Source organism: Artemia sp. Qi Xiang Cuo, chromosome 7, assembly GCF_049724085.1.
Source record: "Artemia sp. Qi Xiang Cuo chromosome 7, ASM4972408v1, whole genome shotgun sequence".
Classification (NCBI taxonomy): domain Eukaryota; kingdom Metazoa; phylum Arthropoda; class Branchiopoda; order Anostraca; family Artemiidae; genus Artemia; species Artemia sp. Qi Xiang Cuo.
The window spans coordinates 67,171,159-67,185,987 of record NC_142800.1 but is presented as its reverse complement, the minus strand read 5'-3'; the positions used below and the strand labels follow the sequence as shown (position 1 = coordinate 67,185,987).

Sequence of the window (14,829 nt, the reverse complement as noted above, 5' to 3'; positions counted from 1 at the left end):
CCTAGGGATGCCTTCGTAAAAGGGGAGAAACCCTCCAAAGTCAAGCAATCTTAATTAAAATCACACCATCAGATTACCATATCTGAGAACCTTACTGCAGAAGTTTCAAACTCCTATCGCGACAAATGTGCAATAATCCATTTTTTTTTGCCAGAAAAAGAAAACATGGAAGCATGTTTATTTGTTTTAATTTGTTTTCCCCACGGGTGATTATATCGAACCAAGGTCCAAGAAGATCAGGACAGGGCTCATTCGAACGAAAAACAAAAGTTCTACTGCCCTTTTCAAATGACCAAAAAGACTGAAGGAAACTAGCCCCCCTCCCACACCTATTTTCTCCAAAAGACATACGATCGCAATTTTGATATATAGTCCAGTAAAACTACGAAAGAAGGCCGAACCTCAGCATTTGAGCAACAAAATGTTTTTGGCACCAAAATGTTCAAAAAAATTTGCTTAATAACATATCCGAAATCAGCAAAAACCGGCCTAGCAGAAACGCAAGAAGGGTAAAGTTACACAATTTGCCCTTTGTCCACATATAGCATTTGTTATCGGAAAATGTACGGATTTTTTTTTTGGAGGGGGGATTTTCTAAGGGGAAAAATTTTCCGAAGGGAGAGAAGTTTCCACGAGAAATTTTCCAGGGTATTTTAAGCAGATGGAGGGAAGGGGATTTACTGGCATGATTTGAAAACGGTCAAAAATTATATGAAAAACACCGTTTTCAAGTGAAAGTAAGCAGCAACATTAAAATTTAAAACGAACAGAAACTATTCCATATATGAGGGCAGCTACCCCTTCCTCAACCCTTGCTCTTTAAGATAAAGTTTGACTTTTTGTCTCAATTCTTTAAGAAATACTGCTCAAACACAAGGGTTGTTGAATTTGAATGAGGAGTCTTTTTAAATAACTTTAAGACTTTACCGTAAAGAGCGAGAGTTGAGGAAGGTGTAGCCGCCTCATATACGAAATAATTTCTGATCATTTTAAGTAGTAATGTTACTCTTCACTATCAGTTAAAAAAAAATGTTTTTTTTTATGTTCAATAAGAACGACATAGCAAAGAATCAGTACCTCAGAGGTTTTCTGTCAATATCGACTTTGTGTTGAATATCTACAAGAAAGCTTGGTGGCGACTCCATAACTACATGCTGAATGTTCAGTCTCATTATCAAATAGTCAACAAAACGCCTCATGAAGTTAATAAAGCTATCTGCTTTTCTGATATTACCAGGAACAGCCTCTGAAAAAAAACAAACAGATGCTTTAAATACTAGAGCAACATACTATCTAACACAATACTTAATATAAAAACAGTAAAAAAACAATAGATACAATGATACTGAAAACATAGTGTTTCAGCTAGCAGTGTAGTTGTAGCTAGTAGTAGTACCCGATTTCTATCTTAGTCCCAGGCTAGTAATGGATTACAGAAAAGAATTTCATCACATTAAGATATTTCTTTTTGACACAAATTAGCTTTGACGAATTAGCTTTACAAAACTACACACAAATGGAGTTTATTAAAAAAAAAAAAAAAAGCCCATAGGTTCTGTCCTATATGGGACTAAAAGTCTTAACAACATCAACAAAGACAATTCAACTGAAATAAAAGCAACTCAGACACCAACACTACAAAAAAAGGAAAAGAAAGAAAACAATCTCTACATAGACACATTACCAGCCATCTCGAAAAAGTAAAAGTAAACAAAATCAACAGCATAGACGGTTGGGAACAACACACTAAATTCATAAGCTTAAAAACAACGAACTTTCAACAATGTACGAAATTCCGGCAGAACAATACACAGCATTGGCTCACTCAGAAAACTTTCGCAAATTGGAGACGCGACATATCTACCGCTAAATCGTCGATGCAGCAGTCCTATGGTCTACCTATCAAATGAGAATTTCAACTTTCACAATCGCGAAGAAATGAAGGAAAGGAAAAGACGGAGGTTATAATCCGCTATGATAATTATACATAAAATAATTGCTACGGAAATTAATACCAAACATTTTTCGTAATTTACTTAGCTAACGAGATTCCAGACGATATATTTTAAGATCATTTAGTAACCCCTCTGAAAATTTTCCATTGAAAATTTCTAAGGAATCTTTGAACAAGGGGTTCAACTACGTGGCGGAAACAACGTACACTACATATAATTTCCCAGTATATAAGTTCACCACTAGAAGCGATGATGGTAGAAAGACGGAAATCACACTTCCAGTCTGGAAGTAGGCTGCGTCGGCAGAGTAGGCTGGTAGGGGATTGAGATTCTAATCCTCCTCATCCGCCTCTACTGGGAGAACTCAAATGCTACTAGGGTAACCTGGCGGTACCTCAGGGTTCACCACGCACCACGGATTCTTTTAGAAATTTCCTGATAACTATTCTTAACTGGCCCTAGCTATCTCTTTGGAGGGTATACGGACCCCCCTCCCCTGTCGATATACTAATGATGGTATTTCTCGCGAACTCTTTTCCTACCCTGTCTAGGTTCGGGGAAAATAATCTTATATGGTTGTAAAAAATAACTCACTTGTATTCCAAAAGTCACTTCAACAAAACATATATATCTACAAATTCTGAAAACGGATTCTTAACTCAGACGCTCAGAACAGACTAACACATAATATTTTAACAAATAAAAGAAACTTGGCATTTGGGGTGTGGCTCAATGTGACGTGGGCCAATCTAATGTATCAAGCCCCTCAATGGAGTTTTCCCTCCGCATGCTTTAAGAATCAATAGCCTGAGATCTAGCCAGCCCGTGTGATGACTCATATAGAATTGTAGTCCAGTCAACTTTTTTTTTCTTACGAAATGGTTGCCCTGACGACGAGAGTTTAACTTACAATTGAAAATTATATTATAGGCAAATCCAAACAAATGTAAATACGAAAACGGAAACAGGTCATTTTTCTGACAAAAGAAAAAAAGGGGCAGGAAGCCCCAACACCTCCCCCCGTATGATAAATGACCACCCATGTGCCACGCTGGTCCACCCTTACAAACGTAAACACTGAACTTCAACTTTAAAAAATCCATTTGCCTGCTTTCTCCCACCAACGTCTGTGCTGCTGCTTCCCCAGCTTGATTCTGGATCTGTCGCCATCCACATGTCTCTACTGCAGAACCACTATGGTCTAGATCGCATCTTAATCTCTATCGGTGGAAGAAACACCACATCTCAAGTAAAACGTAAATTACCAATTGGCATAATTTTAAATAATCTAAGGCCGAAAATCCAAAGGCCTGTAAAAACGATAGACGTATAGGGAAACAGCTAAAAGTGTGATTGAGTCATTAATTAGTTAATTCTAGGTCCCTTCCCTTGGGATAATCAAATGAAGAAGGCACATTGATACTAACTGAAGATGAAATTTGGATACGTTGCTCAATAATAAGGTTTGCAGGAAATAATTGCCGATCCCCATGAAGAGTTAAAATTATGAATAGGGTTACTGGACAAAGGTTTGGGTGAAATATGAAGTTACCGGGACAGAGTATCCCCCAAGGACTGGCAAACCAGTTGTCCGTTGAGTGAAACGTCTATCATTCATGCCTCCCCAAAGGGGATCCTCCTCCTTCGCAAAAGAGACCAAGTCTCCCTTTAAGCTTATAGGACTTATCTCAGATTCCTTCCCAAGCTTTTCCAATCCAACCACAAATTCAATATCTCCCAACTTTTCCATAACCCGTTGTAGTCCATTCAATTTTATTTTATGATTATCTGTAGTTTCCCTTAATAGGTCATGGGCCTTCTCGTCCCTCCAAAGCTTTTACATCTTACTGTAATTTTGAAATTTTTCCACTGGCTCTTGGACCTCTTTATCCCCCCCCCCCCGAGCTCTTTTTCTCGTAATTTTGTAATTATCCTTTTTTTGCCACTGCAGGCTGAATCCGCAAATTTTGTCTCTTTTTTGCATTTCTTTTTTCTTTTTCACTTTTCTCAATTTTGCTAATCGCAAAAATAAATCATTATTAAATCTAAATTAGACTCCAGTGTCCATCATCTTTGACTGTATTTTTTTTATTGTAGTTCCGTTTAATATTTCTTTCCTCCTTTTTTATTTTTCCTTTCTTTAAGAATCAGAAAAGAAAATTAATAGAAAAATCTAGGAATGATTTATATAACAGTTTTTATGCAAACCCCTGAGAGGACCAGGCCAAATCCTAGTTTAAAACAATTAAATAAAACTTAAGAGCCAATTGGTAACTCTCTTCGTCATAACCATCCATGGGAACCTTCATAACATGAAATTACCTCTCCCAGGACCGTTACCAGTGGAATTCAACCATCTGCAAAGTCCAAGCACAAGAGATAGCTATTCACCTTAAGTCCTGAATCAAGTACAAATAAGTAAGTACGACCAGGATGGAGTGCTTCCTTAAATATTGATCAATACTTTATAACATACGACGTTACAATTACAGGACTTGTGTCCACTCTGCTACTTGTAGGCTTATCTGTATGATGAAGTGTTTGATGTGTTCCCCCATGCCTTGTAAATATCTGCCTGATTACCCAAACCCCTAATAAGTATAATTCAAATATACACCACCTCTTAGCGCCAGGGCGAGTAGCTCAATTACATCAAGCGCAATCAAATAAGCATAACCAGTATGGAGAGCTTACGCTTCAATAAAAAAAATTATATCATACAACATCATAATAATAAAATATAATTCGTTTACTGTTGATTTATTATTCTAGTACCGGGAGCCCAGGCTTCAGCCGGGCTCCTGTACTTGTCACTCAGCAGGCTTGTATGTATCTAATTCTCTAATTACGTAATAGCATAATCATTGCGTTATTCTGTAACTTTAAGTCATGTGGTGTTAAATCAGCAATTTCAATCGAATTAAGAAATTCCGACGTGAATTCAATTCCTCCTTCATGTTAATGTATTAAAGAATCGTCTGCTTTATAATATTTGATTTCTGTTGGGAATCCTTGTGATTCTCACTGTTGGTTCTCTTCTAACCACAGATTTCATTTAAAAATTCGATGTAATCACCCCTGTCCCATATATTCTAATCACAGATTTCTTTGTCCATTATTTTCATTTGGGATTCGTTGTGATGCTTGTTGTCGCATGTCTTCTAGCCGCAGATCTCGTTCCACTTCATTTTCGTACATCATTACCTAGGACATTTTTCCGTGCCTTTTGCCTTAACTGTTCAGATTCATTCAAAATCATGAATAATTTATGTAATTTATGCTCATAAATATGACGTCACTCATATCTTTTTTTTTTAAATTAAGGCTCTAAACGAATTTTCTGAAGTTTGTAACCTATCTAGATTTTTTTTTTTTTTTTAGGCCAGAAAATTCCAGGGTGCCTATTATGAAAAAAAATATGGAGCCATTTTTATGAAAAAAATTATACATCAATACAAGCGCAGTAGTTCGTTTAAAGATATAAGAAAGGCAAGATCTATTTCTTTTACTCGAATTTATATTTAGAATTCGCTAGGGTTATCATTGGCTATCATTATATATTTCTTTCATAAATGTAACTCGTTTATTTTGTAAAGCTTATTCCGGTTGCCTAACCAAGGCAGGGGACTTAGCTAAATTGCACATATTTTTGAACAAAGGGCGTTGCAATTACCAGACTATTCATAAAATATTATAATATTGCAATTACCAGGGCGTTGCAATTACCAGACTATTCATAAAATATTATAATATTGCAATTACCAGGGCGTTGCAATTACCAGACTTGTATTACCTTCTAAAACATCATTGGGGAGTGCAGGATTTGCAAGTATCGCATCAGCCTCACGCCGAACTGAAGCTTCCCGGAGACCTTCCACTAAACGCTGATACTCGTTTTGTATTCGCTCCATGTCTGTTTCTCTGATTCTACAAAAAGAATGATCATTAATTGCATGAAAACTTCATCTTAAATCCAAACGACTATACAAATTAATGCCACAGTTGTACACAGATCCGGCCTCAGGGAGAATGTGGAGGTTTTTCAGAAGAATGGGGAGCAAAAACGCAAAAAAAATATGAATTTCTACGCCGCTATTCTTCACTTTTTCATTCAAGAGCCACTTTCAGGTTGGGACCCTTGTTTATTGCCCGGTATACATGTAAAGATTGATACACTGGTCTACCCTGATATATGATGGATATGGTTATATTCATTGGTGCACAAAGAACCCCTTTGAGGGCGAGGGATAATAGGATTTTTTATAGGAAGGAGAGGGGTCATAACATGAAACGCGAATTTTTAGACCACTATTCATCTATTTTTTCCCAGCCCTCACCCTTTGTTGAATATATACTCATGATTAAAATCTGCCAAAGTAGAAGTGTCAATTTTAAGCAAGGGCTTCAACCTCTAGCGAATTCAACATGAGGTTGTTCATATTGTGCTGAGCTCCCTATATGAATGAGCTTTTCAGCACTTATGCTGAGACTGTTTCGGAAAATCCAAATAATTTGAGTTAAAATTTCCCATGCTTGCAATCCGCTACAAGAGGATAGCCTACAGAAAGTTTAATACTGTGCTGATTTTAGCACGTGTTAGATATGTTTTAGATTTTAGCATGTTTTAGATGTGTTAAAAGATTCCATGTTTTACAATCCACTACAACAAGATACACAAAGTTTACAATGCACTGAGTTTCTTACAAAAATCAGAAAAGACCTATTTTTAACTTACCTATGTTCTGCTTCTTTTTTTTTAAGCCGATCTTATTCTGCTTTTGTTTCTTTCATTTCGGTCTTTCCTCTGCAATTTTTCTAACTTTACATCTTTTTTTTTAACAACGTTACGTAGAACAGCGATTTCATTTCTGACAAAATAAAATGAATCTGAAAATCTGATAAAACCAATCTAACTTTTTATTTGGACAAGATTTTCCGCGTTGTGATAGATTCTGGGAGTAACGTCGTCAAAACTCGTAGGCTAGGATCAATACCCAGAATTTCAGTTTTAACAAACTGTCTTCATTTACCCCTTATACGCACGCTTCTAGCGAACGCGGTTCACCCGCTCGACCATCGATAAAGCTTGGAAAATTACTCAGAAAGTAAATGGTTTATAGTGTTCAACATTAACTCTCCTCGAAAAATTTACAGCAAGTGTACCCTCAGCCTTCATACCTCTTGGCATGAAATTACGGTGGAATATCACATGGATTGAGTCTTTAAAAAGCATAGGAAGCCTTGGAAAAACTTTCCATATTCAATAGTGACACTGATCTCAGTCAGGAGTCTGTGGCTTTAGTTCAATGGCTTTTTGGCAAGTCACCGCACTACTAAGTGTTTCTTCATGTCCAGCCACCAGTCGACTTATAAATGGTCCTAAAAGGCTTTAAGTTCTATTGTAGTTATATTGAAGATGGGCCCTTTGCTGCATCCCTCAAAGAACTCATCCCTAATCGCTCATTTTTAGCTCATTTCCTTCCCTGAATGCAACATATCTGAACCCTTCTACATTTGAAAAGTTGTCACTTGTGGATTGCCGGCCCACCAATCTTTTATTTCCTTACGACAAGATGTGTTGAAAAATGCTCCAAAACCGTAAGATTGCCGACACCAACTCAGGCTCATACAGCTGAAACTATTGAGGTACAGTTTGGTGAGGAAGGCTCTTCAGAGTCGTTTTTTGACACAACTGGTTCCAAAACCATCAGACACTCCTTCAGTGTCGGCCATTCTACCAAAAGTACTTTAAAATTGAATGACATGAAAGTCCCTGTCTATCTTTCAGAACGTCACAGAACCTGAAATCTTATAAACTGCCTATTTTCCATTCACTTGCTTAAATAAAGTAGCCTAAATTTAGAATAATCGAGCTCTCTTACCCTCCTACTCCAAAAAAGTATACTTTTTATTTTTATAACTTATTTATATCGTCTTGTGATACTTGAGAATTGAAAAAGGTTTCGTTTATTTCTTTTGAAGGATTAAATTAAAAAATAAACAAGTTTTTACAACTGAAAGTAGGGAGCAAAATTATAACTTAAAAGAACATATTTTTTTAAGTTCATGAGGAGAGTCCAGCTAAATTTTCATAAAACTTTTAAAAAAGCTTTTTGTTGTTCTATTAAACGACCCATGTGTTTCAGGAGTTTTTCTTTAAGAACCGGGACAAAAATTTATACTCTACCCTAAAGAGCAAGGTATTGAAGTTTACTGAAGTTTCATTAGATAACAAGAAGCAATAACAAGGTTTCTTGTTATTGAAGTTTCATTAGTTCAAGTTTAGTAAGTTTGTTTGAAGGATGAGCATTGTGAAGTGTTCAATTTTCATTTTTATTTTGTTTTTGGATTTGAGTGCATCTGTAGATACTCAAGTGGGCTAGATTAGACCTAATTACCAAGACCTGCCCATTAATTTGACATTTGCTTGAAGATATTTATTGATTTAACTAGCCAATCTTTCTGGCGTTGACATCACTAGATTGTTACTAAATTCTTTAATTATTAAATATTGTTTGGGATTGAAATATAAAACATGGACTCAAATTGAAAATGGAGGCAAGATTGGTTATCAGCCCTATATGGAACTTTCTCCAAAGATCCATGAAGAAAACTATGGAAAGAGACAACATCTTGAAACATGCGAAATTCTTAAGCAAAGAAGCCTTAAAGGACGCTATCAATACTTGCAAAAGTGAATTTAACACTGACCTACTTGTTGGTCGTAGGGGCAGCCACCCACCAGCCTCACTTATGGGTGATATGTATGATTTACTCTGTTCTCGTTCGAGTGATGATCAGTCTATTCCATGTTTCGTAATAACTGAGCCCAATGAAGTTCCTGATTTATCTAATGACGTTAATAGTGCTATTTCGTCTGCAAAAAGATTGACTACAAAAATACCATGCACAAGTTTATTGGATAAACTGCATAAGTTTATTGGATTTTTAATTGAAAAAAGTGAATCCAGCACTGTCCAGCTTAGTCCACTGGTTGGGAGCCAGAAAGAGAAACAATTCCCATTATTATATCTAATCTACCTCCCGAACTAAAGAATGGCAATCCAGGTAAACAGAGTGAATTTATAAAAAACCTAAAAGTTGGCGGTACAGAGAGAATTATCAGCAAGAAAGATAAGACAATCCTCCACATGAAGGATGAGTGCTCTGCGGTGGCAGCTGTTAAAGCCATGCCTGTGTAAATAAAAAGCAAAGTAATCAAAAGAGTTTTTAGGGATTGTTTATATTCATAATGACTTTGATGTGGGAACTATTCCCGGTATCTGTAGTGATACCATGAGTGCTAAGCGTTTCGGTTTCTCTAAGACTGTTCTATTGTCTTTTCGACGTGGTGGGGACCTTGATTGTGCTTTGAAATATGGGGTTGAAATCGACTATACACACTTCAAAGTTTATAAGCCGATAGAGACCCCTTCAGAGTTATAACTGTCAATCGTTTGGTCACACAGCCTCTAGATGTACTAAAACAGCCAAATACTCAAGATGTGCGAGAGACCCTTGCTATTCAAAAAAGGAGCCCTGCCACAGCTTTCAGGTGAAGTGCATCAATTGTGGTGGAAATCACACTAGTTTCTGTTTTCTTTGTACCGTACTAAAGTAAACAGCAAGCAAAAGCATATAGTTTTTTCGTTATCGTTCCTCTTTTCTCTCTATGACTCTAACTATTCGTATTTTTTTCCAGAATGTGTTAAACGGTGTTAAGGAGAAGTTGGACCTAATAGGTATAAAACTCAGTGAATTTGATATTGTTTGTATTGCTAAACATCTATTACTACCAGCTAATTGCTAGGCCTTAAAATTTTTTGGTGATTTTAGTTATTACATACAGCCTGCCAAGAGTACTAGGGATCGCACGTCTGGTGGTCTCTTGATCACAGTTAGGAATAGGTTTCGGAGTACTTTACTTGAGTTTTCGGAATTTTTTTCTGGCTGTTGATTTGGGGAAATTTGCTGTTAATTGTGTTTATTAAGCTTGTAAGTATGGGTTTTGCACGGTGATAATAGTAGTGATAACCCTAAAGGTCCGCCTTACACGCCCAAATATGGGAGACTAAAATAGCCTGAGAAACTAAATCTAGTCAATGCTACTGACTGAACACCAATATATGGGTCATTAAAAATGGACAGTACTACACCGGTAAGAGTAATGAGACAGGAATTCTATTTTTAATATAATATGTTTCAATGGCTATTCAAGCGTATAAGTAGCCTATAGCTTACAGTATGTGTTTCATTTTCCTATTAGCAAAAATCAGGGCCAGTAATAAATTACAGATATTTTACATGGAATAGACTGATCATCACTCGAACGAGAACAGAGTAAATCATACATATCACCCATAAGTGAAGCTGGTGGGTGGCTGCCCCTACGACCAACAAGTAGGTCAGTGTTAAATTCACTTCTGCAAGTATTGGTACCATCCTTTAAGGCTTCTTTGCTAAAGAATCTCGCATGTTTCAAGATTTTGTCTCTGTCTATATTTTTCTTAATGGATCTTAGGAGAAAGTTTCATACAGGGCTGATAACCAATCTTGCCTCCATTTTCAATTTGAGTCCATGTTTTATATTTCAATCCCTAACAATATTTAATAATTGAAGAATTTAGTAACAATCTAGTGATGTCTGCGCCAGAAAGATTGGCTAGTTAAATCAATAAATATCTTCAAGCAAATGTCAAATTAATGGGCAGGTCTTGGTAAGTAGGTCTAATCTAGCCCACTTGGGTATCCACAGATGCACTCAAATCCAAAAACAAAATAAAAATGAAAATTGAACACTTTTCACAAAGTTCATCCTTCAAACAAACTTACTAAACTTGAACTAATGAAACTTCAATAACAAGAAGCCTTGTTATTGCTTCTTGTTATCTAATGAAAATACATTAGACAATATTTAATAATTGAAGAATTTAGTAACAATCTAGTGATGTCTGCGCCAGAAAGATTGGCTAGTTAAATCAATAAATATCTTCAAGCAAATGTCAAATTAATGGGCAGGTCTTGGTAAGTAGGTCTAATCTAGCCCACTTGGGTATCCACAGATGCACTCAAATCCAAAAACAAAATAAAAATGAAAATTGAAAACTTTTCACAAAGTTCATCCTTCAAACAAACTTACTAAACTTGAACTAATGAAACTTCAATAACAAGAAGCCTTGTTATTGCTTCTTGTTATCTAATGAAAATACAGATATTTTATAGTTTGTTGAATTGTTAGTATTTCTTACTCTTTTTATGATTGTGTTTGTTCTAATTTTTCTTTATTCATTTCTCGATTTTTTTAGCTTTATATTTTCCAATCTGTGTGTTTGGAGTGTTTTTTTCCTCTACCCTATACTCCTCTTTTCAAAACTTTTATAATTCTTGTTATATAGGGTTTAAATAAATTATTATTATTATTGAGGAGGGAGCAACCCCCCTTAATACGTTATAATTTCTGTTCATTTAAAGTTTTAACATTGCTCCTTACTTTCAGTTGAAACACTTGTTTTTTATTTAATTACTGACCTTTTTTAAAATAAAGCCTAGAAATCCGGCTCTCTTTCCATGGAGAAATGTTCTAGACAATTCAATCGGGGTGAAAATTTAACACAGACAATTACCATTAACATCTCCACATGTAAAATTGAGTCGGCAAAGAGAAAGTAAGACAAATCAAAAGAATTTTTTATAGGAAATCTGGTAAATTCCTCCAATTTAAAATTTCCCCTGAAAGTTCACCCCCTCCCCCTCCCCCCGAAAACTACCCTTCCCATAAAAAATTCTCCTCACGCAAAATACCCCATATCAGATAATTCACCCTCTCCCCATCCGAAAAATGTATGCATAATTTCCAAACGCAAGTACTATACGCGAACAATGGTCAAATTTCAAATTTCTACGACCTTTACGACCATATTTCTAAGACCTTTCCCCAGGGACTGTGGGGGGTCATGTTATATCCAAAGGCATATTTATTGGACTTAAACTATGCTGAACAATATGGCAATTTCAAAATTTTGATCGAACGACTATGGGGAAAAAAAGGGGAATGGAAGGAAAGCTAGCAGTTCTCCAATATTTTGGTCACTTAAAAAGAACACTAGAACTTTTAATTTTCGCTCTAATAAGCCCTCTCCCGATATTCTCGGACTATTGGTTCAATACGATCAGCTCTGAGGAACACAAACAAACAAAACAACACGCATCCTTGATCTTTCTTTTGGAAAAAAAAAAAAAAATGCAAAATTCCACATTTTAGAAGATGGGAGCTTGAAACCTCTATAGCATGGTTCGCTGATACTCTGAAATCTATTGTATGATTTTCATTAGGATTCCTTAGCTTTTAGAGGGTGTTTTCCCCTTTTCCGAAAATCACACAAATTTGTTCTGGATCGTAGCCTTTAATGGGTAAAATTAAACTTGATGAATCTTAAATATTTGTAATCACCATAATAAGCCGATTCTTTTGATATGTCTATTGAAGTTTTTAGTTTCGGTTACTATTGAGCCGTTTCACTCTTTATTTATAATTCGTTACCACGAACTGTTTGAAAAAAAGGAGACACATCACCGCATCCCACGCAAAAAACAGATTTTCCTTAGCGATCAAGATGGGTGACTGTAATTCACCTAAATAAGTTACGGCTGCCGTGATTTCAATGGTGCAGTTCTCTTTTCGAGTCGACATTATTTTTGTAGTGTTCCGGGCTATTCTTCGAAATTCCCATTAATTTGTTCTCGTAATAAACTATTTCCATTAAGACTAATCAAAATAATAGTTACTATTCCTAAATCAGCTTCAGATGGCAATTCTTCCTTACTCAACAGACTCTTTTTTAAAGCATTCTTAAATTTCAATTACTATGGGCTAGAGTTCGTTTTTGACTAGGTTGTGTTGACTCAGCAACCACGACGGTTGTAGTTCTATAGCAAACGTCACGTGGTTTCTTAACTTGATTGAATTTAAAATTGAATCAACTTTGTAGATTTAGTAAATTGTAGATTTTACTTGGTTTCTCCTTGTCATATTTTAGTGTTGTAACAAAACTTTTGTTTAGTACATTGCCGGTTTTATGAGTTTCTTCAAATAAATAGATTTGATTTGTATCTACGACGTGAATCTACCTTTCTTTTTGTTCTTTTAAATCAAAATTGTTGCAATTAACTGTTTTGAAGACAAAAATTTAACATTAAAGACAACAATTTAACATTTATATTGCTAAATGAACACCCAGATTACATTAAATTCGTTAAAAGCAAATAAGAAACCTTCAGACTATTATAAACTCCAAATCACAAATAAGTACATTCTTTGGCGCTTTGGTATTTCGTATTTTTTCGATTTTTTCGACTTTTTTATGGAAATTTTATGGCATATGGAAATTATGCCATAAATGTATATCAGCTCTAGCTTTTTTTTTCATAAAGGTTTTTATAAGTTTGAGCCTCTTTTTCCATGACCCTGCATTATATTACCTAATCCCCCCAAAAATGATTAAGATAAACTAGACTTAAAGCTCTTGTTCGGCAGCATCACTAGCGTAGAGGGAAACAGACGTAAGCGCCGTTAGTCGTTTCCAGAGTGGCCTGTTTTGGGCGAGGGTAGGAGCTTCGCTGGGGTCAATGCCCCTCGCTGTGAGTCGATCGTAGATGATATCCACCCATCTCATACGCGGTCCATCTCTGGGGCGTTTCCAGCCATTTGCAGTTGGATCGAAGTCAAATATAAATCGGGCAGGTGTTTCAGTGGGTAGGCGAAGTAAATGACCGTACCAACACAGCAATCGGGACTCAAGCTATTAAGATAAAGGCGATAAATAAATCTAACTTACTCTCTGACAGCCCTTTCAAGAATTGAGATACTGTGGGAGCATCGATCAAGCATCCTCCGAGTGATTTTCACCGACATGTTGTCTACACAAACGTTGTCTATTGAAAAACGAAAAGTATATAGACTGAAATTAATTAGGCAAGGCGAATTCTGATTTCCTAAATCGATTAAAAACTTAACGCGATATCGTTATAAAGGCCCGAAGTTTAAAGGGCAATTTTAAATCTGTCATTGTCTTTAATCAAGGTAAACTCCTTTATTTCTCTCGGCATCACAAAGCCGGCCTGGTAACCGTTGAGAAAAGGAGAAGAAAAATTTACTAACGTTTCGCCAATAGTATTCTTAATAACCGCCGGAAAAATTCACTCTTCCCTAGATATTTATACTCCGAGGTAACTTATAAGAGCGGAAAGTCATGCTGGTGCCTAAACAAAACGATAATCAACACCATCTAGCATGTCAAGTTTCTTTGTATTTCTTTAAGCTTTGTAATTATGTTTTCTTCAGTTTTCTCACTGAAAAAATGCAGAGAAACGCCAATCGCTAGTTGGCAGTGGTAATTTTGTCGACATTGGCACCAGTTTCAACAGACTCTGGATAGTCTAGAAATTCCATTTTTTGCCCAGCTAAATTCAAAATAATAATGTATGCCTAATGCATAAAGCTATTTCGGAAATCTATATTATTCCACAATAGCGGATGATTTTATACCATATGGTACAGTATTATTTACCAACAAGAAATTTCCGCAGCTGAATTACCGTAATTGGACCGGTAGTTCGTAAGTCGATATGTGACTTTCTTAAGACTTAAATTATACAGATGATTTGAAGCCCCTAGATGAAAATATTAGCTAAATGAATGATTCATTTAGTGGAGATTTTTTTTTTTTTTTGTGGAGATTTTGAGAGTACAGGGTGAAAGACAGGCTTGAAAATTAATGTTTAGAAGACTAAGTTACTCAGACTAGGAATAAATGACGAAGGAGAGGTGATGTTGGGTAACGAGAGGATTGATCAAGTGAACAGCTTCCTCGGATCA

At 36.0% G+C, this 14,829-nt stretch overlaps 1 protein-coding gene across 1 annotated transcript in view; it reads right to left on the bottom strand.

The window, feature by feature from the left end:
* Nucleotides 1–14,829, bottom strand: part of Xpd (general transcription and DNA repair factor IIH helicase subunit Xpd) — an 89,008-nt gene that overhangs the window by 51,577 nt on the left and 22,602 nt on the right. The window contains exons 6-8 of the mRNA XM_089092518.1: nt 13,790–13,886; nt 5,749–5,882; nt 1,078–1,246 (exon numbers count right to left, since the gene is read on the bottom strand). Coding sequence (XP_088948644.1) covers nt 1,078–1,246; nt 5,749–5,882; nt 13,790–13,886 — 400 coding nt within the window. The remainder of the gene's footprint in view (nt 1–1,077; nt 1,247–5,748; nt 5,883–13,789; nt 13,887–14,829) is intronic.